The sequence below is a fragment of the Lolium perenne genome, chromosome 1 (assembly GCF_019359855.2).
Source record: "Lolium perenne isolate Kyuss_39 chromosome 1, Kyuss_2.0, whole genome shotgun sequence".
Lineage (NCBI taxonomy): Eukaryota > Viridiplantae > Streptophyta > Magnoliopsida > Poales > Poaceae > Lolium > Lolium perenne.
This window is the reverse complement of record NC_067244.2, coordinates 190,168,805-190,195,969: the sequence shown is the minus strand read 5'-3', so window position 1 is coordinate 190,195,969 and position 27,165 is coordinate 190,168,805. Positions and strand designations below refer to the sequence as shown.

Genomic DNA, 27,165 nt, shown 5'->3' with positions numbered 1-27,165 from the left:
ATAAGTAGCCAGATGCTTTGAGATTCATTTTTCCAGGTGTCAAATTCATAACTTGGTCCAGCTATGGAAAGCATAGGACTCATAGGATTTTCTTCCCAAGCCCAAGAAAACGTGTTGCCAATATCCTGAGCAAGATAAGTGGACATAACAATACACGACCCTACTAGCATCCAGACAGCAGAATATCCTTGTACACTCCCATTTTTCTCAGTATGATATAAATAGTAGTATTTTTTCACGTTAAAAATCCCGTCGCACGATGCTCTGGTACAAGCTCCAAGAAGATGCCTCAGTACGGTCTGTACCGTGGATGTACTCTTGACCTGCTGGTGCTGCTGCCGCTGCCTCCACTGGGACCATAACCATACTGAAACATAAGAAATATTTGTTAGAGATGTCATAACTCACGATTGATCACCGCAAAAACCGACTGACATCATTTTAAAGCCTATTCCACTTCATATATATAAGCAAAACAGAAAAAACAGAAACAGCTTTCGCACTGGTGTCTACTTACATCATAACCAAGACTGCCGGAGAACTGGCCATAAGACAGCATTGGGCCATAAGCTCCATATGGCCCTGGCGGTTCCATGTAACTGCCTCCTCTCGAGCCGCCACCCTCAACTGGTTCAGCTGAGTCTACAGCAACCTGGAAAAAAAAGGCAGATCAATGAAATAATTTCCGTACAACTTTTTGGCTGGGACGAACATATGCACAGATTAAGCTGAGGCAGTGGCTCGTAATTGTCTCACCTCCTGTCCCAGAATTTCATGACTTCTTCGTGCTACACGATCTGCTACACCATCTTCAGCAAAAGTAACAAAACCAAAACCACGGTGGCCACTTCTTTTAGGATCCTACAAATAGCACTAGGTTTGGTAAGCTGTCAAAACATTTAGAGCATTACCAGCAATGATGGACAGAGCCAAACCTACCTTTGGGATGTAAGCATCAACGATTCTGCCAAATCGACCAAAGTAGTCCCATAAATCATCAGTATTTGCTTCTTGGGGAAGTCTACCAATAAATATCTTTTTGCTTGTTGCAACGGGCTCATGTAAGTACCCTCCTAGCCAATTTCGATGCAATATTCCGGCACAATCAATTGCTTTTAAGTCAAATATCAGACAAAGAATAGAGCTTAAGACTTACTTCCATAAGCAGGTCCAGGATGATCATACAGTGTTGGTACACCCAGAGTTGCGTATCTGGTAGCAGCTGTAATGTATGCATTGTATGAACCATAACCACCATCACCATGCGCGGCTCTCCTTCCATCACCATGTGCGGCTCTCCTTGGAGGGTGTCTCACATCTTCATCCTGCTACGTAGTGGGGAAAAGAAAGATCATAAGTTGGATAATTATCACACTAGTGCAAGGTTATCAATGTCCTGATCCTTTATCTCTCTAATCAAATAATACTTTATCTGAAAATTCATGTACATCTGTGCAGTATTCAAACAGCTCTGTTCAGCAATTATTGTGGTTATGTCTGGGATTCAACAAGCCATAGATCCTGCGGACCAACACTTGCAAACAATTTAGTACTCCCTCTGTCCCAAAATGTAAGGCGCCTAAGCTTTAGTCAAGAGTCAACATATTTTAAGTTTGACCAAATTTATACGTAAAAATATAAACATTCACAATGCCAAATCAATATCAATAGATTCACCAGAAAGTATAGTTTCTCAAAATGTCCATTTGATATTGTAGATATCCATATTTTTTGTATAAACTTGGTTAAACTGAGAAGATGTTGACTTTTGGCTAAAGCTTAGGCACCTTACATTTTGGGACAGAGGGAGTATTTAGTATCTGTTTATGCACTTTATATGATTTCATACTGCCTCCATTTTTCAGTACAAAAGAACTGTTATTGAAAATATTACTCCCCCCGTTCCTAGATGTAACGTGTATAGTTTTTTGAGAAAAAAAATCCAAAATATAAGGTATATTGTATTGTGCAACCTGTGTGGACATTTTTTTAGGGATTTGATTGTATTAGCTTATCTTCTGAAAACTCCTCTATTTTCTCCATGTCAATTATCCGGGGTCAATCCTGCCAAAATCCTGTGTAATTTTCCCTCCACATGTGTTTCTTAATTTCCGTGCCAAAAACTATACACTTTATAGCTAGGAACGGAGGGAGTATCACTTATGGTTGTTAGAAGCTATAGTTTCTTCCATAATTCTACTATTATAACTTCCATTGAAAATCATAGACCTATCTTAGCCTTGGCAAACAATTTCTTGACATTTAACTTTGTTCGGCTTTGTGCATACATTGCAATAGAATTTAATAGTCAAAGTTGCATTTTGAAGACTGTTTCCGTATAACCATTTTTCAAGCGCTACAGGGAGTAATTTGGTAGGGGTGTGCACACAATTTGATATTATAACCTGGTTCAGCTCAACCCGAAAGCAGGTCTTTCCTAGTATTCCCATTGGTGTCAACCTCGGTTTGTAGAATCTAGTTCAAGTACTAGAGAAATAGAGATGGCATGTACAAACTGATATTACATGCATTCAGAGCTAAGAAAAATAGAATGTACCTTGGGAGTTGCACGGTCAACAACAACAGTCGTACCATCAAACTCATGGGTTTCTTGCATAAGATTGTCCACACATTCTACAAATTACAAATCAAAGTTACAAACCAAAGGTACACAATTTGTTCAAGAATACTATATTTACTAGTAGAAAAGCAAATGCAAGTTCCAAGCATAATTTAGGAATATAATTTCAAAATTAAAAACAAATCCTAGTCCATGCAAAGTAGATGAGCACACATGCATAAGAATGATAGATCTTAGATCTGAGTCAAAACTCCAGTTACGACACAGACAAGAACCAGTTAGAAAATGTAAACTGAGTGGCTTGCAAGCACCACCGCCATACTGCAAGTAGTATGAATGCAAATGTTTTCATTACATGGAAGACCAAATCCTTAGTTTAATATGAGCTGACCAACATATCACGCCTCTTACAAGATTCTATACACGTACCAGCACTCCGGAAAGTGACAAACCCAATTCCACGATGGTCTTTTGAACCCAATTCCTGCATGCGATAGGAGGGAGAACACAATCTACATTAGCAGAAGCTAAGCATGTCGACTCAAACTGCATTCTCTGAAGAATTATTTGGCCATAATAATCATGAAATTGTTGCATCAAACAAGTAGCCAGCACACAAATAATCAGGTATGTACAACAGTACAGGGACTAGAAAACTACAAATATTAGGAATGTGCAGTTCCAATTTCAACCATCTTGCCTATTCTAACTGGAGTGGTGCAAGCAAGCTGACCAGGCTCCTTAATCGGCTGTATGAGTACACAGGTGTCTAGCAGTAGAATATTCTTTAAGTTTTATCCCTCTTCCACATTAACCACAATAATTTGGTTTCATTATATTAGATATCAAAGTTTCAAGAATAGAAGAAAATATATTCTAACTTCTAAAGAAAATTGTCCAGAAAATCCATAGTTCTGGGTGAATATATCTTCAGCAGTTCAAACTTGACAAAGTAAGGCAAAGTGTCCAAACTATTTTTAATGGATGTATTGAAAGTAGCTTGACCATATTATAACATGTTTATGTTTATGCATTAAAATTGTTGAAGTATGTCAAATTCTTGAACAGCATTAACTTCAATTGTCAGCCAGGAAAAAACTACACCCAATGTTCTTAGGTATTTGCCTCATTTGAGTGTTCATAAATGGCCAGGAAAGATGTCCAGTTACTAAGTATTTGGAGAACTTTACTGTGAAAAGTATCCTTCACTAAGAAACTCCACTATCTCACAAATATTACCTAAAACGATTAATACACTCTGGAAAAATAAAAGAAAAAGGTTTCAAGTCTTAATAGAAACCGAAATTAACATGCAGAAATTGATGCCAATCTGCAACTATTTTATAGGTTTGAATGTTTGATTGAGTAAATAAATCAGCACAAAACCAAAATAGATGACGGCACTTAGATCCAGAATATTATCTCAATGCAGTCGTCTCACAACAGTTTTAACTTCCTCACCTTGGGCATATAAAGATCTGTTATTTCTCCAAAAGTTTGAAAATGCCTGTTGAAACAATGTCATCGCTTAGACAAGATCACATATTGAATGGTGCATAAATCAACAACTACAAAAATGTGTACTGGACATCACCTGCGAAACATTGCCTCATCCACAGACTGTGGAATTCGAGCAACAAATATCCTGGTAGCTTTCTTGTTTCCTGGAGGTCGCATTTCTTCCTGTGTTCAGAACTCATCACATCATTACCAAAAAAAGGCAAAACAAGCTAATGCCTGGCACTGAAGAACTGTTGTATGTTGCATATGGAAGATGAGGTCTGAATTTTGAAGTCATCTGTAATATTTACCTTGGGAGTTGCTATCTTCACTTCCAGAGTTCGGTCTCCAAGAATATGCTCGGAGTTCACGACATTCTAAAAAAACATCCAGAGAGAATGAGACATATATAACGGACAGAAAAAAATATCCATAATTAAACTAGCCAAAGATGTCATTCTATCATTTCCTAGTTACTTTCTCCCAATTTTCTTCATTCAGTTGACTAGAGAATGACAAGGACAGAGACAATTTTATTGCTTTACTCATAAATCTGACTATGCTTCAGGCATAACGTAGATGGCTAGCACACTGATCAAGAACTATCAATAACTTCACCACTTCCAACTATAGAAAATGTTAACACCTTATGTGCTTGCCTGCCCTATCAAACACGCCTTCTAAAGCATGTATACAAACTGCTTGGTTACATATGGACCTCGATATAATGCAATCGAATACACGTAATCATATCCATACCTATCAAATATAGTGATAGTTTAACATTTACCATTTATACTTATTTGTGGTATTAAGCAATAAGCATGATTGGTTTGGGAGAAGCAATAGCAGGTATTGAATGACTATTTGCCCATTTATTCAAATGCTTCATATTCATATCCTGATTGGCACGCCGCATTACAATTTATAAAAAGTAATTTTCTGTTATAGAAGACAAAATGAAAGATACTATAAGAGAATGTTCAAGCTGAGGAGAATCTCTCACAAAGTAGGGACCAACTAGAGGTACAATATACAACCACAAGATAGTCTAAAAACAAAATAGCTATGTTGGCAAAAGGCAATGTGAAGTTTAGTTGCATACATTGTCAGGCAATATGAAATGTAAAGAGAAGCATATGTCCTTTGTCGAAGTGTACATTACCATTTGCTAATGGCCTAACAAACAGAAGGGATTTCATATTATTACCTTTGCATCCTCTACAGACGAAAATGTCACGTATCCAAAACCACGAGATCGACCAGATGAGCGATCCTGACATTTTGTATAGGTAGAGAATATGTTGGAAAATTAGCAACAAAATACCATCGGAAAACGAACAATAATTATGTAGCTGAGAGCTAGGAAAGGAAAGTGCAGTTGTCCTTAACAAATAACATAATGGAGAATGATTTAAAAAAATAAGTCAAACATGATTGGAATGAAAATAATGTGTCTTTCAAAAAAATCCCTATTAAGTACTCCATCCCTTCCATAATATTTGGCATGGTTTTAGTTCAAAAATTTGAACTAAAACCACGAACATATGGAACAGAGGAAGTAGAACAATTGGGAGATAGAAGACATGCTATCAATGAGACAAGAGGGAGTTCAGGTTTTAATGTTACAGGATGGAAAATATGACTTACTTAAACACATGTACTGAAACTTAAGAGATGGCGCAAGAAAGAGTTTGCCTCTTATCGAAATTATTGTGCACGTTGAATTGTCACAAACCTTCATAACGATGCAGTCATCCAGGGGGCCAAACTTGGTCATGTACTCTTTTAATCCTTCGGTATCGACATCCCAGGGGATTCCAAGAACCTAAGGGCATGAAGTGGTCACCCCCGTTACTCCTGGTGGAAGGCATCCCTAAACAGATCTCATGAAATAAAAAAAAAGGATTAGCAACTAACCACAAGCTTTGAAGCCATGCTATCACTACGCAGCTCTCTTGTTGTTCTCAGGCCAAGAAAACTCCCGGTCTATATTCCTTCAGCAGCAAGCACGGAGATTTAACCCTGGATCCCTCTCAAGCTATATGTCGAAAGGAAAAGGCTCCCAAGTCTGAGACTCTCCCTCACTCTTGACGCTGAATTGGCGACCTCCACTCTTTATCTCACTCAGCTCACAGTAGTAACTAGTAAAACAATGGTAAAAGTCACTCGATTAGTACTTCAATATCTAGGACACTAAGAACAGAAGAAGCTCTTTGTTGTAATTACTCTTCTACGGTACAATACAGAGAACAACTAAAACACAGGGTAACGTAGGTATTGCTTGATTCACACTAATTGTAATACTCTAGCATGAAGATTTCATCAATCAAAGTTCAAGGCTGATACAGTGTCTCCCAGGTGAGGGCAAGATTGTGTGCTGGCACACCAGAAGTGGTGAGTCGATGGATGGAAAACAACCTCATGCCTCAGAACCAAATGACCGGGAGTGGTGGAGACCGCAGGAACGCGATGGAACGAAACGGCGATGGCTAAGGCGACACACTGTGAGAGGCGGGGGGGTGTTTCGGGTGGGATTGAGGCGTCGGTGGTGACGCTAAGGTACGCCACGGCGGCAGATGTAGTGCACGGTGGTGGATTAAAGGAGAGATTTTTGTAGGTCGGGACCCGGGAGGAAGAGTGAACAAACGTGCTTACGGGGGTAGGGCTAGAGTTCGACTCTAGATGGATGAATATATGGATAATCATCAAAACTTCGTCCCGACGAAACACAATTTCCAAATCGAGGGCTCATCAAGCCAAGCAAGTTATGGAAAACCTAAATCTCGAACGAATCGCTCCCAAGATAGGAGGAGGAAGAGGCTGAATTCCGGCACAGGGAACGGACCTGCTACATCTCGTGGAAGGAAGAGAGGAGAGGTGTAACAGAGAGGCGCACCTTGACGACGAAGAAGGAGAAGATTTCGGCGGCGGAGAGGTGGATGCCTCGGCGCAGGAATCGCCCTCGCGAGAGAAGAGGGTCGGGGAGCAGATTTGTGTCCTTGTCAGGAAAAAAACCAGCTTATGGATTCATCCTGTGGCTTATGTGCATTCGAGTCCTCCGTAAGATGGGGCATTTGCTGTCTACCCCAACTAAAATTGTTTTTACCCACATTTTGTACCCTGTTTCGTGCAGGGGATTCGATAGAGTAAAATACATCATTAGTCACTAAACTCAACTCTTATGCGCGCCTCCATCACCTTACACGCCTATACACGAAATACAGTCACCAAAGACACACGCATATCCCATTCAATGTCGTTGTTCAATGTATTTTGTTGTATTTGATGACATTCGTTCGTTGGTCCCTGAACTTTCGTTGAGGGGTTTAAGTGCAAAACATTGACAGTTACTAGAGGTCCTTGCCCTCCGTGTGAAATCAGACCAGAATTTTCCCTCTTCTCCTACGCGCTCTGAAACCCTAGTTATGCACGCTGTCAATGGATCTCTGCAAGCTCGACGTGCTCTTCTATGTGTCGTCGTGCCCCCTACATCCCATTCATCTCGTGCCTATGCTACAATGTAGTCGTGAAGCGCTACACTTCCAGCACATCGCCTCATGATGGGTGGGTGTCCTTCAAGTGTGAGAAGCATGTGGTGCCTCCTCGTTTCTCTTTCTCTACAAATTTCTTTGTTTTGATTCAGATGAGGTGCTTATTGTACTGAAATTGTTAAGTCTTAACTAAATTTAGTTCATTTTGAATGTGAAATGTTTAGTCTTTAAGTAAATTTTGGTTTGCAATGCACAACAAGGCTGCAACTTCTCGCACTAGGAGTTGGACTATGTCATCTATATGTTGGAAAATATCTATCTTAGAAGAGAAGCTGGAGTAGAGGCACTAGGCTGGGCAGAGGACGGGAAGCTCGAATTGAAGGTGAAGGCAGAGGAACTGGTAGCCACAACTCCATGGCAAGATCAAGTGATGAATATCAAAGCCATCACTCTGATGGATGAAGTTGATCTTCTTCTGAAGATTGTAGATGTAGTACTTGTGTTAGTGTGTGTGTTACTTGTAGTCAAGAAATAAGCTCCGTAGGTGTTGCTTTACTTGGATCAGTGAAATATCGTATATCTGTGTAGTTATGTAAGGATGAGTGTAAATGTGGGTGTTTTTCGTTGATGAACATGTTGGTGCAAGAATGAACATGTCTATCTATCTATTTGTGTTATGCTATGCATGTTTCAGTTGTGGTTATTATATTTTACTATAATGTATGACAATGTACCTAGAATGTATGATCTAAAATGTAGGACAATGATGGTAAATTGAGGTTAAAATAGAAAAGATGCAATGTAGGATGATCTTTTTTAGGTATTTTCGCATGCTATACACGAATGAAAAATTGGAATGTTGCACAGTCTTGCAGCAGTCACCAAAAGTTAAAATAAGGTAAAATGAGATAAAAATGGCAAGTTGATAGGAGTGATTCAAACTCAGTCGCAACAGACATGACACATACACATGATTCAACTTCCATAAATTATACATAAATTAGCTAAAGTAGCCGTCCACAAGATTAACATTACATTAGCCATAGTTGCAAAATTCATACCCATGCACATCGATCTAGCTGTGCATACATCAAAATTTATAACAAATCCATACATATTGCAGTGCATCAACCTAGAAGTCTAGCAAATATACTTAGTACCCTAGCTAACACTTAGCATTGCATTAATATTGGCCTAGAAAGGTCTCAACCAAAAGATGTTGCTCTCCATCATCTTTTTCATGGAAGCGGAAAAGGATATTGTCCTCCTCATTTAAGTTGAAACTCCTCACAACCTTGTCTCATCTGAAGTTGAGTTCAGGGCGGATTCGAATCATACACCGATTCTTATTGATTCAGTGGTGAAAGCACACTTGGGTAATAAGCCAAAATTCTCATTTGAGTTGTATTGGTTGCGACAAGAAGGTTTTTTTTTATATGATTGAAAAGGAGTGGAAATCGGTTATGGTGGGTTCGAATCCGATGGATGTTTGGTTGAATAAGTTAAGGCACATACGAAAATTTCTCAAAGGATGGGCAAAAAACCAAAGTGGGAAGTATAAAAAAGAGAAAGAGGAACTACTAGGTATTATTGATCATTTAGATGTGAAAGATGAAACAATAAACCTGACTTTGTTGGAAAGGAAAACTCTCAAAAATGTGAATGATAATCTAAATAAGCTACGACGAGAAGAGGAGTGTAAATGGGCTCAAAGAGCGAAAGTTAAACATATCGGAAGAAGCCTGGTAACCGGGTGTATACGTGAGCACGCACCCAGAAAGTGACATGTGTCTAACGGCATCCATTTCTCCGTGAGCTGATGTACTAAAAAAATTGTCAGGAAAATCTACCGCTCTAGCAACCAGCCAACAACCGCCTGCCCTCCCTCAAAAAGAAAAAATCACCGGCCAACCTTATCCCCCAACGACACCTCCTGGCCACACAATCGCCGCTCTCTCTCGCACTGTCTCGCGTGAAGATATCCACAAAAAGCAGCGCCGCCGGCGCGGATGTCGACGAGCGCCGCGCCGAAGAGGCTTGCGAGGAGAAGGCTGTTGCCGAGGAGCATGGAGTAGGTTGGCCGCCACCGGCGACCGTGTCTCGACTGCGAGGCGAACGGTGTACCCGTGGGCCATGGCGGAGGATGCAGTCCATGGCGGCGGAGGCCCAGGAACATGATTCCTCCTGTGACGCAGACGGCGCCCGCCTTCCTCTGCGCCGGTTACCCTCTTCAGCGATGCGCCGTTGGTGCCCAACCTCCTTCACGCGCTCACATCGGGGCTGACTAGGAGCGCGGCCAGCATCTCCACCGCCTACAACAGATGGCTCTTCTTCTCCTGGTAGCTGCCGCTGCCACCGACGCGGCCACCATCTTCCGGGCGGCGGCCTGCGGCTCGACCCGAGCCAGACGTGGCCTCTCACCATGCCGGCCGGCACCACGGCCTCCAGGGTGTGGCCGCGCACGGGGTGCACCTTCAACGGCAGCGGCGTTGGCCGCTGCATCACCGGCAACTGCGCCGGCAAGCTGGCCTGCGCCGCCTACGACGAGCAGCCGACAACAATTGCAGAGTACACGCTGGGGAAGGGCGGGGCCCCGGACTTCTTCGACCTGTCCGCTCGGCATCTGGGCTGCTGTGTTCGGGAGAGCGAGGCGGAGGAGGATGAACGGGCTCCGGCGGCTCGCGGCGCTGCTGCTCGGGATCGCGTTCTGGCGCTCGCCTCACGCTTCAGGGGCGCCGTATTCTTGGAAGGCCTCGGGAAGACGGGAGGCGGCTGGAAGTTAGCGCGGATTTTCCTCCGTTGATTGATTGATTTGGTTCCTATGTTCGATTCTTGAGGTGTACTTGCCCAAATTCGGTATTGCGGCGTTGGGATTATAGCTTTCCTTTTGCGGATATAATCTGCTTCTTGAACTGTCGATATGTCTTTGTCGCATTTTTCATGATTCTACTTGGAGGCACATTGCTGCCGTCCTGCTTGACACTGCTTCTGCTACTAGATGAGATCGAAGTTGTTCGTTTTGTTGGGAGATTTGTGTTAGCACGCTTAAATGGTAGTGCAGCTATTTGCTGCTTGAAAAGTTGACAAGATAATACTTCCCCAACCTAGTTTGGAGATTTTCCTTCTTTGAATGAACGCTCAAATCAAGCGTCAGTTTAGGCTCAACTCAGTGCTAGCACAATAGCGAAATCTTCAGCACCATACTGAGATGCAGAGGCGGCGGCCGGCAGGGGGCGCGGACGGAGATGCAGAGGCGGCGGCCGGCGAGCTCGTCGAGTTCGAGCGGAGGAGCTGGCCTGAGCGCGGACAAGCACGGATGGGTGCTTTGGCTTGTAGTAGTTTGTTTGCCCCCGCCTGGTCAAAAAAGTGGACAGCAGCCAGAAAAAATAGATTTGACGCCGTTTGGCTCAGTTTGTGAGGCCAGCATCTTAAAGCAAATCCAACGGTAATGGATGCATGCTCACGTATACACCCGGTCACAGAATCCACTCTCTTAAACATATACAAGAAGGGGGGAACAATACGAAATACTTCCACTTGATTGCAAATGGGAAGCATCGAAAAAAGAAAAAAATTCAGTTAGAGCAACAAGAAGGAATCATTGTTGGTGAAGATAATTTAAAGGTTTATATTACTAAATTCAATAAGAAATTGTTTGGGGCACCAGCGCCAAATAATTTTTCTTTAGTAGAGGAGGAAGTGCAAGACATTCCATAGATTTCAGCTGTTGAAAATGAGATTTTGATAGCTCCTTTTTCTGAGGAAGAGATATATGAGGCGATATCACAAATGGAACATAATAAAGCCCCCGGACCTGATGGCTTCCCGACAGAGTTTTATCAAAAAAAATTGGGTGGTAATAAAAGACGATTTGATGGCGCTTTTTCATCAGTTCACTAATGGGAAATTACCTCTTTATAAACTGAATTTTGGCGTAATCACATTACTACCCAAGAAACAGGATGCAGTTCAAATTCAGCAATATAGACCAATTTGTTTACTTAATGTGTGTTTCACATTTTCACTAAAGCGGGTACAAATCGCATCACGGGGATTGCCCCAAGAGTTATAAAACCAACTCAGTCGGCCTTTATGCCGGGTAGGAATATTTTATAAGGAGTGGTCATTCTTCATGAAACCATTCAAAATGGATGGGGTTTTGTTCAAGATTGATTTTGAAAAGGCATGCCATAAAGTGAAATGGTCGTTTTTACAACAGACTTTGAGAATGAAGGGTTTACTCCAGAGTGGTGTACAATGGTTCAACAATTGGTTCAAGGGGGGAGTATCGGAGTAAAGGTAAATGATGATATTGGTCATTATTTTCAGACAAATAAAGGTTTGAGGCAAGGAGATCCGTTGTCTCCAATGCTATTTAATATTGTAGTTGATATGCTAGCCGTCATAATTGAACGAGCAAAAAATGATGGTCAAGCTGGAGGACTTATTCCTCATCTTGTTGAGGGAGGTATCTCTATACTACAATATGCTGATGTACGATTTTTTTTTGGAGCATGACCTCTTGAAAGCTGTTAATATGAAACTAATTCTATGTATGTTTGAAGATCTCTCAGGACTTAAGATTAAATTCCACAAAAGTGATTTTTTGTTTTGGTAAGGCAAAGGATGAGGTCGATCAGTACAAGCAGATATTTGGATGCGACTCTGGTTCCTTACCCTTTAGATACTTAGGTATTCCTATCCATTACAGAAAACTCAGAAATTCTGATTGGTACCCAGTGGAGACCCGGTTTGAAAGTAAATTGGGATGTTGAAAAGGCAAGTTACTATCCTATGAGGATAGACTTGTTCTTATCAATTCAGTCTTAACAAGCTTACATATGTTTATGTTGACTTTTCTTGAGATACCTATTGGGGTAAGGAAACAACTGAATTTTTATAGGTCTAGATTCTTTTGGCAGTCTGATGAAAATAAGAGAAAATATAGACTTACAAAATGGAATATTGTTTGCCAACCCAAAGATTAAGGGGGCTTAGGTATTGAGGTTCTCGAACTCAAAAATAGATGTTTATTGAGAAAGTGGTTGTATAAACTTCTTAATGAGGATGGGGTGTGGCAAGAATTGTTACATAATAAATATCTAAGACAAAAGACCTTATCTGCGGTGAAAGCTAAGCCTACAGACTCTCCTTTCTGGAAGGGATTGATGGGGGTTAAGGACGACTTCTTTACTAGAGGATTTTTCAAAATTGTTAATGGAGCATCTACTCGTTTTTGGGAAGACATTTGGTTAGGAAAATTACCGTTAGCTCAGTAATATCCATCTTTATATAATATTGTGCATCATAAGAATGTGACGGTAGCTCATGTGTTAGCCCAAACACCTCTAAATATCAGTTTCAGACGGCTGTTGGTAGGTAACAAATGGACTTTGTGTCACGATGGCACTTTATCCACGGATCTGGGCACGGGTATGAAGGATTGGTTGTGTCCATGGATTTCATGGGGCGGATATCCGATAATTCATGGAGCGGGCACGGGCAGAGCTTTTGCTCCATGGATATTCGATGGATATCCAACTAACATGTGGGACCCACATGTCAGGGACACATGCGATTTTACCTACGATTGGCTGTCCTTTTTAGGCCCAAATCACCAAACCCTTAATTTAAGCCTTAATGATTTTACACACTAAATAATCACAAACCGCCTTGTGCTGGTAGGGCTTCCGCCGGCCGCATTGACTGTGGATCTTTGTTGATTGCTCCGCCTCCTCACTAATGTGATATATTGTTGCTTTGATATTCCTATGAATTGTCGACATAATTACGGTTGAAATGCTATTGAAATAATGTCGAAATGCTGCCAAAATATTCATGTTAGCTTATTATTGATGAAATGCAAGTGAAATATTGCTGAAATGGTACTCAAATTTTATGGGCATGGATATCCATGGATATCCAGGTATCCATCGGATTTGGATTTGGGGCGACATCCATGCCCACGGATACTTTCGTGGGCGGGGCAGAGCGAGGCTGATGGATTTGGGCATGGATCTGGTTTTCCTATATCCGTCCAAACCCGCTCCATTGCCATCCTTAACTTTGTGGTTACAGTTATGCCAAAAACTTATGATGGTTAATTTAAATGGAGAGAAGGATCGATTTGTTTGGAATTTGACAACTACTGGCTTGTTTATGGTCAAATCTATGTATGAGGATCTTATGAATGATCACACCCTCTTTTTGAGAAAATACTTGTGGAAAGTTAAAGTTTCACTTAAGATAAAAATATTTATGTGGTCTGAGTAATAAGGTTTCACTTACCAAAGATAATTTAGCTAAACCAGGGTGGAATGGGTGTAAGAAATGTGTTTTTTTGCGGAGAGAAGGAGACTATTGAACATCTCTTCATTAATTGCCCTTTAGCTAAACTTCTTTGGCGCACGATTAATTTCACATACGATCTTCCACCTCCAACCAATATTACGAATATGTTCGATGATTGGTTGAATGGAGTTGTCATTAATTGCCCGTTAGCTAAACTTCTTTGGCGCACGATTAATTTCACATACGATCTTCCACCTCCAACCAATATTACGAATATGTTCGGTGATTGGTTGAATGGAGTTGATAGACAATCTAAGGCATTCATCCGTATTGGGGTTTCTGCTTTATGTTGGTCTATATGGAGGGCGAGAAATGATATTATCTTTAACAAAAAACAATCCTTTCACTTTTTGCAGGTTATCCATATGGTGTCACATTGGGTTCAGTTGTGGGCTCTTCTATCACCGGAGGAACAACGGGATGTTATGGCTTCTGGATGCACATGGCTCCAGACGGTCGCTCACGATATCTTGTGCCAGGCTGGCTGGCTGGTGGCATAATAGGCGGCTACGTTGATGTGCAGTTGTATTCATACTTTTTTTTCGCTGGTTGATTCTTCTATGAATTCTCGGTGATGTGTGATGTGTTTTAAACTCTATACTTTGTACTTGTAACTTTTTAATGAAAGACCATGTCCATCATCATGATGCAGAAGCCGGAGTTTTTATCCCCATTTTGGAAAAAAAACTGAATTACAAACAATATGTACTCATTAGCCAGAGTGGCATGTCCGAAAAAACTGTAAAAGTTGGGTTTTTTAGTTGCACGCTAGAGATATATTGCACATAAGAATTATAAAGTCAATCTCGACATGAAATAGTTAAATATTGTATTCATAACGTTCTCTCACAATCCATCATAAGTCTGACGGGAGTTGGTCCCACCTGAGATCACACGCAGATCTACTGGACAAGCCTTCTGTGAGAGCTTTGTACATTTTTTCGACAGACCAAGATCGGTTATTCCCGGCAGTTTCTTGCAACTTTCTATTCCAACAGAAGTGCTAAATAACATCTCAAAAAAAGTAAGTGCTAATTGCTAAATCACCGGACATTGTTCAGGTAGGGTCCTTGGGCCTCGCCAGACCTAGATGGTTTGCTCATGCCTCGAATGTCCAAGAAGTACCCTACAGGGTGACATATGCATGAAAGGTTAACCTTATTGTCGGTGCCCAAGAAATTATTAATTGTGTTTCCACAGTTAATCCATGACGAAATGTTTGTGTTACCTTTGATCTTTCCATAGGGGTGTAGAGACAATGAATGTCAAGCTCAATACAGTCACCCTCGTCACGAACGAATTCCGAGTCGTGTTTATAAATGACTCCACGAGCTAACGTAAGTTCTCCAGTTCCACCAACTATGGCCCATTCACCTTCTTCCACAACGGTTCCCATGACTTGAAGTGTAGAGCCTTTGAACCTGCATCGATCAGCGCATTTTTTTAAATAATATACTTTTTTTGTTTATTTCAGAAATAATACTCGGTTTTGAGATATTTCAGAAATAATACACCGTCGGGTTCGTTGAACCCGAAATTTAAAACTCGGGGTAGAGGAACCCGAAATTTCAAAATCGGGGTAGAGGAACCCGACTTATTCTTTTGGCGGGAGGGCGAAAAAGGAAAAAGAAAAGGAAAAGAAAGAATCGGGTTTTAGAAACCCGATATTAGTGAATCGGGTTAGGCGACCCCGAGATTCCCACATATTTCGGGTTACTCTACCCCGATTTTTGAAATTTCGGGTTCCTCTACCCTAATTCTGAAATTTCGGGTTCCTCTACCCCAATTCCTTCTTTTTCGCGCGGAAACAGGATTAGTCGGGTTCCTCTACCCCGATTTTTGAAATTTCGGGTTCCTCTACCCCGAGTTTCAAATTTCGGGTTTCCTGAACCCGACAGTGTATTATTTCTGAAATATCTCAAAACCGAGTATTATTTCTAAAATAAACAAAAAAATGTGTATTATTTAAAAAAAAATCGCCATCGATCAGATCATGGTAATTAAGGCGGGGCGAATTGAGGAAGTGTGAATTATCTGCTACGAGAGGAAACCCATGGAAGAGCTTGGAGGCGTTTACCTGCCCTCTTCGAACACCATGTTGAAAGAAACGTAGTAGCTGTGGGTGTCCATTCCAGCCTGGATATGGACGCCCTTGGCACGGGCCACAACCTTGGTGTCACGGCTAGGTCCGTCGGTGACAAGCCAGTCATTGACAGTCATGGATCCAAAACCGTTTTTGAACTCAGTAGACAGTACCTTGTGCTGGCTCATGTGGTGTCCTAAATAGGCGTGATGTAGGTAGAGGCGAGCGTAGAGCTCGTGCTCCGTGCGATGGGTGCAAACGGGAGAGATCTTGAAAGGGGGATCGCTGTCGACGCTAGGGTACTCGCGGACGCACCTCTCGGCGCAGGCGCACTCGACGGAGCTGCTGCAGGTCCCCTCCGGCTGGGGATGGGAGTCGGCCATGGCGATGAGCAGGATGGCCAGCATCGCAACCATCTTCGCCGCTTGAGCACCGCAAGCCATCTGTGCTATGTGTGTTGAGACAATCAGACAAGTGTGTATGTGCGCTCCACCGATCGATCGAGCACCTTGTGTATTTGTAGTACCCTCATCTGCGTTTTCAGAAGCAGATGTGAGGCTGGTGTTCCTCCACTGCGTCACCCCGACGAGGCCACGTACATGATGAAGCCACGACGCCTGTCAGAGTCAGAGTGGCAGGCTGACGACAAGAGGCAGAGCATTGGCTACAAAAGACGGGGAGGACAGCGCTGGATCGATCGAGAGGTGGTTCTGGACGTCCATGCTTGACGGTTATTACTGGTGGTCCGGTCGTCGTGTATCACGCTTCGTATAATCCAATCCAAAAAGGGTCTTGAGTATGTATGGATGTGATGGGAGTGACAACAATGTGTGTGAATCACGTTGGATATCATCCAACAGGAAACACCGACGGAATTGCAGATGTTTGGCAGAAATTATTGCATTGTTGTCATTCATTTCACTTATCATCATATTTCAGAAATTATCAATTGACATGCATATTTAAAATAGTGTATAGTTTCACATGCATATTTCAGGGGTATGATTCACAAAAAAGAGTTTCAAATAGTGTATAGTATCTATCTTTAGTATATTTGTGGTTAAGGTTATAATCTGGTTTTCAAACAAAGCACAACTAGTTTTGCAGAAGATTACAAAGTTCTATGCAAAGGTAACACTGCATCAAGTTGTCTAGCTTCATAGTTTCTAAATGTGTTCACATGGTGGGCATGCATATTTACACAGAAACCCTAAACCTTTGAGACACAAGACTAAGGATTTACAATAGCCAACAAGGCAATAACTTAGCAAAAGTGACTATTCAGTTCGGGGCCCTAAACTATAAACTGGGGCTCATTAGAGAGATTCTGCAAACTGTGGCGCCTCAAGATCAAGCTCTTGCTTCATGACACATGTCATGAGCCAGTCAGTGCTGAATGTTCTTATGCCTCTTTTTGCTGCATCCATGGCAAGCTCCATGCCTTCTTCACACGCCAGGAAGATTGTCTTTGAGAGCTCATCCGAATCTTCTGAGAGCTCATCTAAGTCATCCAGCTTATTGATGATCTGCAAAGTTAATAGATGTGAAAATACTTTAGAATAGACCAGGTAATTATGTTTTCTGAGTAGGAAAATTAGAGATATTTCAAATGTTGGACTCATGAAAAAAATAGTAGTTTGATCCAAAATTGTTCTCAGCAGCTTACTAGTAATGACATATAGTCAATACTTAAGTTTATGTATGATCCGTATGTAACCAAAGCATTTTAAACAACTTTCATGCATCAATCACATGTCTCTAACTATAGTTTATAAGTTTGCATTTGGAACTTTAACTGTGGCGTTTTGGCACCCGGGAGCATATGCTCCCGGTTTTTAAACTTCATTTTAAATGCACTTTTAAAATGTTGAAAAATTTGAACATAAAATTTAGTGGATACATCTCGAAATTCTACACGTTCATAAAGTGGTTTCACAGAAAACCGATATTTTGAGTGTCATTTGTAAAAAAGACAAAATTTTCTGTAAGAAAAAGTTGTGTACGAGACGTTTTGTTTATCTTTTTCACAAGTCACAAAAAATATCGGTTTTTCGCAAGACTTGATGTGCGCATGTAACATGTTGATACGTAAGCGAGAAATTTTTTGTTCAAATTTTTTGAACATTTCAAAATGTTTTCCCGGTGGCAAGAGCATATGCTCCCATGTGCCGAATTGAATTTCCGAAAGTAGCATGTGCTATTGAAAGATGGTATAACAAAACTCCATGCCTGGCAAAATAGTACTAGCGTTAGAGCATAGAAGTTGGAACACCCTCAGGTTGTAAAGTGATCCATCAAATTGTATTGAGAGTTCTGCTAAATTTGTAACTTGTTCAAAAAGTTTGGCCATGCATGTTTTGATTGGCCCGGATTCGATCTGAGCTTGCAGCTAAGAGGCAGCTGCGTGCTTGGTTCTGGCGTGGCAGGCTGGATCATCTTCTCGTATGCCTCCGGCTGGTGGCGTGGGGGTTGCTGGCTTGGTCGAATAAAGGAGGCGGTCCTAAGGTTTCTCTCACGCCAAGATGTCGTGTTTTGGAAGGCTCTACCGGCAAATGTAACAGTGCATCTCTTGCCTGGAGTTTGTTAGATCGGACAGTCGTGCGCACCCATGTTTTTCTCTAACCGTTTAGGTTCAGAGGGAGCGCTTCGAAGCTCGGTCGGCTATTAATATCATGGGGCATGTTCTCGTTCCATGGTGCTGACGGAGAATGTCATGGAGACCATGATCCGGTGGACCGACAATGGTGGTTCGAGTCTGTGCGGTGTTGAGGAATTGGCTTGGTGATCGCGGCATGTAAGTGGGGGCGACTGCACGGGAGAAGGTCATAGTCCTACCTATGTCCTACCTCTTAGGGTGAAAACCCAAGGTCTGGGCTTAGTTGGTTGTGCCTGCCAATGGCCTTGTTGAAGACATTGTTGAGAGCGAGGATTTTCTTCAGGGTGAAAACCTAAGATCTATGATCAGGTTGACGGTGTGTATGCACTGTTTTCTTCTTGGAGGCGCCGCTTTTGAAGAAGCTAGACTTCAGGATGTCTTGGTGGTGTTAGTAGCGTTGTTTAAATGTAGCGGGACTTTTCTTTTTTGTAATTCTTCTTTCTTTTTTGGTTGTGTGCATCCATAGTGCCGTTAGGGCAATACGTTGTTGCAGAGGCTGGGTGTAATTCGTATCTTCGCGATATTAATATATACTCTTTATCGAAAAAAATGCAGGAGTTTTGCATGGCAGGATGATCTGAAGTTACCTTGCCACCAGAGGATTTGATAATTGGAGAGAGGACACCAGGAGACGGTTGGATGTACTTGGTCAGACAGAAAGTGTAGCCAGAAAATAACAAGCAAGGCCTCTCTTTAGCCCTCATGACCGCATCTCTTATTTCAAACTTGTATTCCATCTTATATTCTTCATCATCTAGAACATGTTCTGCTTCACCTGGAAACCGAAGTGCAAGAGAAGACAGCATAAGTTGTTTCTTTTACTATGGAAGAGCAGCAACCATCTAACATGTACATTTTTTCATTTTGGATCAAGTGCTAGGGTTTAAACACCTAATTCATCGCAACAACAGCTCCAGGAGCTTACAATGACTACACTCACACACATCACAAGAATTGGTTGGTTGATACACTTTTCCAAGGTGTATCCTCGAAAAAAAAGTACAGACACACATGGCAAGAATTGGTTGGTTGATACACTTTTCCAGGGTGTATCCTCCAAAAAAAAAAAGTACAGACACACATGGCAAGAATTGGTTGCTTGACTCACCTACAAATTTCCCTTGACGGAAGCTCTGTTTTAGCCAGTTTGGAGAAACTATCCAAGCCCTGCAATCAGTATATAGTCTAGTCAATTGAAACTATTACTACACAGTGACTACGATGCTTCAGCATCTATAAGTGAAATGTTGAATTAATTCAGTGTAGAACAAGGAATGGAAATCATACTATGGTTTCAAACATGATGAACTGGGGTGTAAGGAAAATTTAGATGAAAACTAACCCAGAGCTCAAAGCCATACAAAAATTCATAGTCCTACGAACTTTTCCAGTTACCACATGTGTGCATGAACTTCCTTCAGAGGTAACAAATCCCCCAAGCATTTCAACTACCTGCAGCAAGAGTCGCAACACATTCAGAAGCTAGCAAAATAAGTAGCCTGCAGTTTGCTTCAGTGCACCAGAGTGTCAGTTCCTTGAGTAAGCATATACTCATACATTCCTTCATTTTAGAAATGCCACTCACATTTTCTCAAAGATAAGAGTATAGTTTATATAGAGACTACCTCTGTAAGCCGTATCTTCTTTGTTTCATCTGCAATATTCATTAGCATAACTGAAGGCCTTCCGCTGGAACAGATAGTTGCCTTAGCATCTCCTGATACATTGTTTTCAACGTGAACTGCCATAGTAGGAGTATTTACAGATAGAGATTTGTCACAGATATCACTTCGCCCCAGGCCTTGTTTATGGTCAGCATGACCGCTGCACCTCACTCTTTTTGACTTCAGTGAAGATGATGAGGATTGATATGTCCGTTTCTTTGGTTGTTGGTCAGAGAATGAACATCCTTCACCAGCAGAAAAAGCTTCACTTCTTGTAATGTTTGCAGTCTTGCTGACTTTGTGGCATCCAGATGTCGGGGAAAACAAATTTTCACAGGAGGGTACTGCACTATCAGTATCACCAGGAGACATGCCTGAAAAAAAATATAGCAAATCATCAGCATTAGACATAACAATTGATATTTCTGGAATATGCACCAATGCGTATACGACTAAGACAGATGCACTATCCATGTTCCGAAGGTTGGATGCAATCAAACTTGATAAACCAATAAGTTACCGACTTTCTAGGTCATATTGCAATGTATAATATTTGCTTGCAGCAATATCATTGGTCAATATTTCAGTTTTTCACTCTTTGCAGAACAGCAGAACTTTCATTGTTAATTCATAAAAATTAATATACTACAGTTTGCGTGGTAAAAGATTTACTCAAACAAACAAATGGCCCATCACATTGGATAGATAATGGCATGACGCCAAGGAGAGAGGATCTGCATAGCCACAGCATTTCATGGGTCCACTTCCTTTGGAGAAGTTCTTAGTGAAGTTCTTAATTATACAGCTTACATATCAAGTAATGTTATACAAAATAAGGATATCTTATCTGCTTAACCCTCTCAGCTAGCATATTACATGTAAGAGATCTCTACATGTAAATTCTTTTACAGCTATATTTGCATGGAAACATCAATTCTACTGGAATTGGTGGGTTCGAGATATATCTGAACCTAACAAATTTAAACACCTATGGGTTCATGAAGACTTACTATCTGGTACCACAGGGTGGAGCTGAGAAGTTTGCAGTTCTCCCACTGAATTTTTTGGCACAGTTGGCAAAACCTTCTTAAGATGTGTAACCATAAGTGTTGAACTTCCTGGAAAGCATAATGTTCTCTTGATATCAGCTCTTACTGGAATTCTGCGCATTTTACCTTTAGTGTCCACCTCTCCAACAGATACAAAACCCTGTAATGCACTCAGGAGTACAAAGCAGTCATATCATTAGATCCTTGTAGTTTTTTATTAGGTAACCATGTTGTTAAAGTAGGACAAGGTACAGGAGGATCTTGTGCAACGAAAATGTTCTAACAGAACAATGACTTAATAAGAGCAAAGAAAGTTCAATTACTCTGAACTGAAAATTATCTGTTTCCTTATAAGTAGACCTGCTTAAAACCTGAGCCCAGCTGGGCTTTGGTCAAGGTTTGAAGAGGCCAACTAGACAATGCCAACACACATAAAACTAGCCTCTGCGGATTATAAATACAATATTCTAATCACTCTCAGCAAACTACTAGTTATTTTCCCATGAACTACTCAGTCTTTTAGGGGATTTCAGGCCAAAAAACAAGCTGGGACACCCATGATCAGGTCTACTTAAAAGTAGCTAAGGTTTGCTAATGGCATTGAGCAATTATATTAGTTTAATATAACTCCTATCAGGAGCATAAGACTCAAGATACTAAGGACTGTCAAAATACAAAAAGTATAACAAGTCAAGCATTTTTTCTCCAACAAATCACCAAGTTATGTAAGAACACTAAATGAGAAATCAATAATAGATTTTTATTTGCAACGTATAATCATCAAAGCGGCGTTATTCTTATTTGTAACCCGCATTAACGTCTGGTTTGTTTCTTTTACAACTTAAGTTATGCTCCTAGCCTCCTACACGAAGTCATTTTATACCCCTATATAGCCCATTTAGAAGGGATTGAAGAGAAAAAAAATAGCGAGCCTCCTTGCAATAAGCATACTTTTCTCTGCTCATACAATATTCACCTTGTGAGCACCCATAGTTTTCACCACCAAGGTTTTCTCTTTGTGTGTTGTGACTCCCCTCGTAGGGTAGTCTTTTATTGCCTGTGTGACAGGTAGAGGATCATGTCCTCTTGGCTTGAATTCAGGGTCATTGCCTGCTCCATTAACAGAACATATAGTTCCTCCTGTGTATCTTCATTTCTGTTTGCTGCCTATTTCTTTAACCAGTAACACAAGCACTAGATTGCTAAACTATATATCATATTCCAAACTTAATATTAAGATGTAATTATAATGTAAAAGAAAGCTGAAAAAAACAGTGTTGCCAGATTTCCATTTTCACTTGCCTGGTTAAACCAAAATCCTTCGGAGTCCTTATCTGCCCAGCAGAATATAGTTGTGACACCAACATTTTGAAGACGCTGGCTAAGTTCCTTATACAAGAGATGACCAAAACCCTGAGATAAATATTAGAACTACATTGGTTATGAAACTTTGGGAAAAAATAGACAATTGTGTACATATGATTCATCATGCACACTTTAGAATGCAGCAATGGCATTTACCAAGAACAGCATAATGGGTTTATAATTAGTTGGCAGTATCTTTCTAGTTTGGACTGAGAATGTCAGACAAATAGAATTGAATGATTTGCTTATTTGCATACTACAAAAGGCCTAAGTGCAGTCTGGGAAGAACAATAAGCATTTCAGGTGACTTGTTTACCTTTTAGTAATATAGTGTTCCCTTGTAATCCAAGATTGGTCAGGGTAAAAAGTGTTTTGGATTAGATGAATTGTAAGCATCATATAATTTTTTGTAGAATGTAAGTAATTTCATTGAGTGATGACAGTACACATGTAATAAATAACCAGTAGGAACCAGTAAGAAAAAGAAATGTACCAAGAAGGCATGCAGAGATAATTCATCTTTAGTAACATGAGATTGGAATGAATCTTGCAAAATGGATGCTAGTTCTGAAGTTCAAAAGAATTTAGGAATGACATACCACACGTTGAAAAGCTGATGTAACAACTGTCAGGGGTATTTCAGCATATTGTGTGTCAGCTGGCACTATCTGATATGAAACAGCAGCTATGATCTGTGTGATAAGAGTGGTTAGATTTCAACTTCAACCAAACTCGGTATGGTTTTTTACTTGTAAAAGCAAGTAGACATTTCTATTATACATAGAAAATTCACGGTAAATCAACTTCACCTGTATCTGCAGTTCTTTAAGGTCATTTATCTGTTTTCACTGGCCACTAATGATAGTGCACACTAGTACACACATTTCTTGAAAAGCTCAAATTATTTAGAAGTGATACGAGAACTGAGTTCTAGCTCAGTGGCAAGGCAAGCGAGTGCGCAGCCAGCCCACCCGGGTTCGAATCCCCATCCGCGGTAATTTCGCAGGAGGGGCGAATAAACCGGGTTATCATCCATCCGCGGGGAGAGTCTCATCCTACCTAACAGCGTATAGCCAAGGGAGGGATCATTCCCCGTTGGTCAACGTTTTATTTAGAAGTGATACAAAAAAGTGATATACCCATGGGGAAATGGAGGTTAACTGAATTTGAATTCAAAATTTGCTATGTCAAATTATCAATTGGACACCAACCTTCAGGTGATTGTAGTGAATGGTGAACACATAGTTACTGAAACTGGACCAATCATCAAACCGGTTGATTATCAGGTTCGCTGGTTTGTCAGTCCAGCCAACATTTCGCAGGGTGGACCACCAGTTCAATATAAGGCAATAGTAGATTACTAGTGGCAACCATCACGACCAGCAAAAATCTTTGGTTGGTCAGATGTGTCTCTTGAAGCTTCTATTCCTAATACAACACGACAGTCATGCACATAGCTGATGTCTGCCCAAATCATAATGGCATTCTAGCAATTCACGCAAACAACTGGACAGTAAAACTACGGAATCACCCGTCAAGTGGCTCAGGAACATAGACAATCCAGTAAGGAAACCAGACCAGCTGAGGCTATGGTTCCAGGTTTTTTCTGATTGAACGGCTAGTCTGGTCCAGTTTTAATAAGTACGGATGAACTCTTATTTTAGTTTATTATTTAATGCTTACCTCTTCAAGCCCTGCAAGTGAGGTAGACCTCAGAATTAGAGTCTTGTACTTCCTGAGAAGGAAAAATATGAAACCCAAATGTTAGCTCTTTCTACTCTTACGAACAATATGATAGTAATAATATTTACTCTGCTCTTGCAAACAAACCAAAATAGTATGACGTGGATGCAAAAAATAGCAAGAATTTTGTCGCTGTCATCGATCACAATTGGTAGAGAAGAAATAAACAGGATAAAAAATTTACCCGCCCATTACGCATTTTTCGAGAAATCCTGACTTTTTCCCAGTGTTAGCAGCATAATCCATAGTTGGCAGTTCATTCTTATAGAGCATTAGTACATCCTAAAAAATTAAGAGAAAAATGCACATCAGTAACCACAATAACAATCATCAAAGCTCTGTCATCGTAGAATATCCCTGCAATATGATATTGCGCAATTACTATCTGATGTGTAGCTTTGAGAAACCTAACGTTGCAGTTACTACAATTCAACGAATGTTGCTACTAGAGCTACATGTATGATAATGCCTTGCCTAATTGTACAAGCGTGCATAACCAATATGCGTCCATGTAAACCTTTCATTTATTTTCTCCGCAAAAAAACCTTTCATTTATTTATTGAGAAAACAAGAGTAAATCTTTTGGGTCTACAACCAAGTGCTCCATCAAAATAGAAAATGTAAAACTGCGATAAGATATAATTCATTTTCCCTTGGAGCAACGAAAAGCTAAAATACAGACGTTGATTGAAATATAAGCTATATTACCTGAAGTAGAGATTTGCTTCGGCTATCGATATCATTGGGGTTCAGAAGGATGAAATCAGAGCCATCACCTACATGTAGTACAAGTATTAATACATCGTACGAATGAACAGAACCACCACTGGTCCAACTCCCTCAGCTATCTCCTCCCATAACCCAACCGAGAAAGAAAAAAAAACAATTCGGATAATCTCACACTGACCGATCCCATCTGAAGAAGTCTTGGCTCCATCGACTGCGCAAAGATCGATCATTAACAAAAGGGGTAGCATCATCTATGACAGAGAGCAGAAGAATGGAAAATGCAGGAGAGAGGGGACTCTCCTCGCGGCATATTACCAGCGATTACGATCTTGGCGCCATTGGTCCCGGAGATGGTGAGGTTCCGCTCCGTGGACGCGCACCTTAGGCCGCTCCCGTGGATCTCCACCTTGCAGTTGCCTGCGGAAGGGGGCGGTTTGCTCTGCCCTGTGAGACACGATCTGCCGGCTGACAATGGGGAATCGTTGCGTGGGGGAGCAGGGTTGCGCGTACCGATGGAGAATGCGGCGGGGGAGGAGGCCTCGGCCTCGGCGGCGGCCTTCGCCTTCGTCTTCCGTGGTCTCCCCATCTGGTGATCCACTTGCTCGGATGGTTCGCGGAGTCAGCGGGGACTGGAACCTCGAATAAGGCGCTTGCAGCTATGGCTGACTGGGGTGGGAATTTAGGGGGTGGCGGGTGGGCGGCGTGAATTTGGAGTTTTGGCGGGGGTTTTACGCGCGGGAACGAAAAGAAAAGAGAATACGCCGACTATTGATGCAGTGAAAGGCCAAATTGTGCAAAGCTCAAGTTGGGCTGGGTGCTGGAAACAATAATCAGGTCGGCCATTTACTTATTATTACTCCTTCCTAATTCTAAAAAATATCTCCAAAAAAACTACTTACACGTTACACCTACCTAAAAAATAACTCAGCTCAGCCGTCCACTCGACCCCAACCTCGACTTTGACCGTCCAATCTATTTAAAATTGTGAATTTTGATTATTGAAAGGTAAAACTCAATCTTACGGTATTTTTTAATTCTCTTGCAACGGTGTTGCAACAAATCTCCCCAAAGTCATGTAAAAGGTCATCCAAAATCATTGTAGCATCCATGCAATGATAGATTCCTCATATGCAACTGAAAGGATCGTATGCCGCACCTAGAGGGGGGGTGAATAGGTGCTAACCAATTTTTAGTTCTTTTTCAATTTAGGCTTGACACAAAAGGTAAATTCTCTAGATATGCAACTAAGTGAATTTACCTATATGACAAGGCTAACAACTAAGCAAGATATATCTAAGCAATATAGAGATAGAATAGGATAGAGGTAACCGAGAGTGGAGCACGCGATGACACGGAGATGATTCCCGTAGTTCCCTTCCTTTGCAAGAAGGTACGTCTACGTTTGGAGGAGTGTGGTTGCTACGAAAGCCAAACCAACAGCCACGAAGGCTTCACTCAGATCTCCGGTGAGCAACGCCACGAAGGCCTAGCCCACTTCCACTAAGGGATTTCCTCGAGGCGGAAACCGGGCCTTTACAAGGTTCTTGGGGCACACATCCACAACCAAATTGGAGGCTCCCAAATCTGTTACAACACAACAATCAACAGCAATACATCAACACAAATCAACTAGGGAACCAAATAGGAACACTAGCATGAGATCCCTCAAACAAGAGAGGGGGAAATGAAGAACGCTTCGGTGAGGATGTAGATCGGTGTCTTCTCCTTCGAATCCCCAAAGATCAAGAGATTTGGTTGGGGGAGGAAGGAGATCTTGCAAATCTTGAGTTTCTTGAGGTGGCTCTAATGGAGGTGGCTTGGCAGATTTCTTGTGTAATGATTGAGCAAGCAACCAAGGTAGAAGAAGGGGGGGTATTTATACCTCCCCTCAAAATTGAGCCGTTGCAGCTTCCGGGGGGCCGGATATTCCGGCCTAAGTAAGGGCCAGAT

General features: G+C 41.4%; 3 protein-coding genes across 5 annotated transcripts; all 3 read right to left on the bottom strand.

Annotated features, from left to right (window-relative positions):
* Positions 1–69: 69 nt before the first annotated feature.
* LOC127316503 (uncharacterized) lies at positions 70–7,132 on the bottom strand. Of its 3 annotated transcripts, none has more exons than XM_051346919.2 (14): positions 6,981–7,132; positions 6,002–6,225; positions 5,820–5,909; positions 5,292–5,357; positions 4,393–4,458; positions 4,176–4,264; positions 4,043–4,088; positions 3,011–3,065; positions 2,558–2,634; positions 1,157–1,328; positions 940–1,073; positions 757–861; positions 518–652; positions 70–367 (listed from the first exon to the last, which is right to left on the bottom strand). In XM_051346919.2, exons 2-14 carry the CDS (start codon positions 6,017–6,019, stop codon positions 290–292), a joined length of 1,131 nt encoding a protein of 376 aa, XP_051202879.1. In that variant the 5' UTR covers positions 6,020–6,225; positions 6,981–7,132; the 3' UTR covers positions 70–289. The 3 variants fall into 3 exon arrangements, with proteins under 3 accessions (XP_051202879.1, XP_051202887.1, XP_051202894.1); XM_051346927.2 differs by having other exon boundaries at positions 1,157–1,325; XM_051346934.2 differs by lacking the exon at positions 6,002–6,225 and having other exon boundaries at positions 5,820–5,957; positions 6,981–7,096.
* Positions 7,133–14,738: 7,606 nt separating this feature from the next.
* LOC127316495 (dirigent protein 11) lies at positions 14,739–16,482 on the bottom strand. The gene is made up of 3 exons (XM_051346908.2): positions 16,004–16,482; positions 15,155–15,347; positions 14,739–15,052 (listed from the first exon to the last, which is right to left on the bottom strand). Exons 1-3 carry the CDS (start codon positions 16,450–16,452, stop codon positions 15,026–15,028), a joined length of 669 nt encoding a protein of 222 aa, XP_051202868.1. The 5' UTR covers positions 16,453–16,482; the 3' UTR covers positions 14,739–15,025.
* A 604-nt stretch (positions 16,483–17,086) lies between these two features.
* Positions 17,087–25,865, bottom strand: LOC127316487 (uncharacterized). Its single transcript, XM_051346897.2, has 14 exons — positions 25,726–25,865; positions 25,531–25,632; positions 25,394–25,426; positions 25,195–25,262; positions 24,671–24,768; positions 24,427–24,478; positions 23,343–23,435; positions 22,681–22,791; positions 21,340–21,538; positions 20,291–20,703; positions 20,008–20,117; positions 19,774–19,832; positions 19,253–19,440; positions 17,087–17,535 (listed from the first exon to the last, which is right to left on the bottom strand). Exons 1-14 carry the CDS (start codon positions 25,799–25,801, stop codon positions 17,326–17,328), a joined length of 1,812 nt encoding a protein of 603 aa, XP_051202857.1. The 5' UTR covers positions 25,802–25,865; the 3' UTR covers positions 17,087–17,325.
* Positions 25,866–27,165: the final 1,300 nt, after the last annotated feature.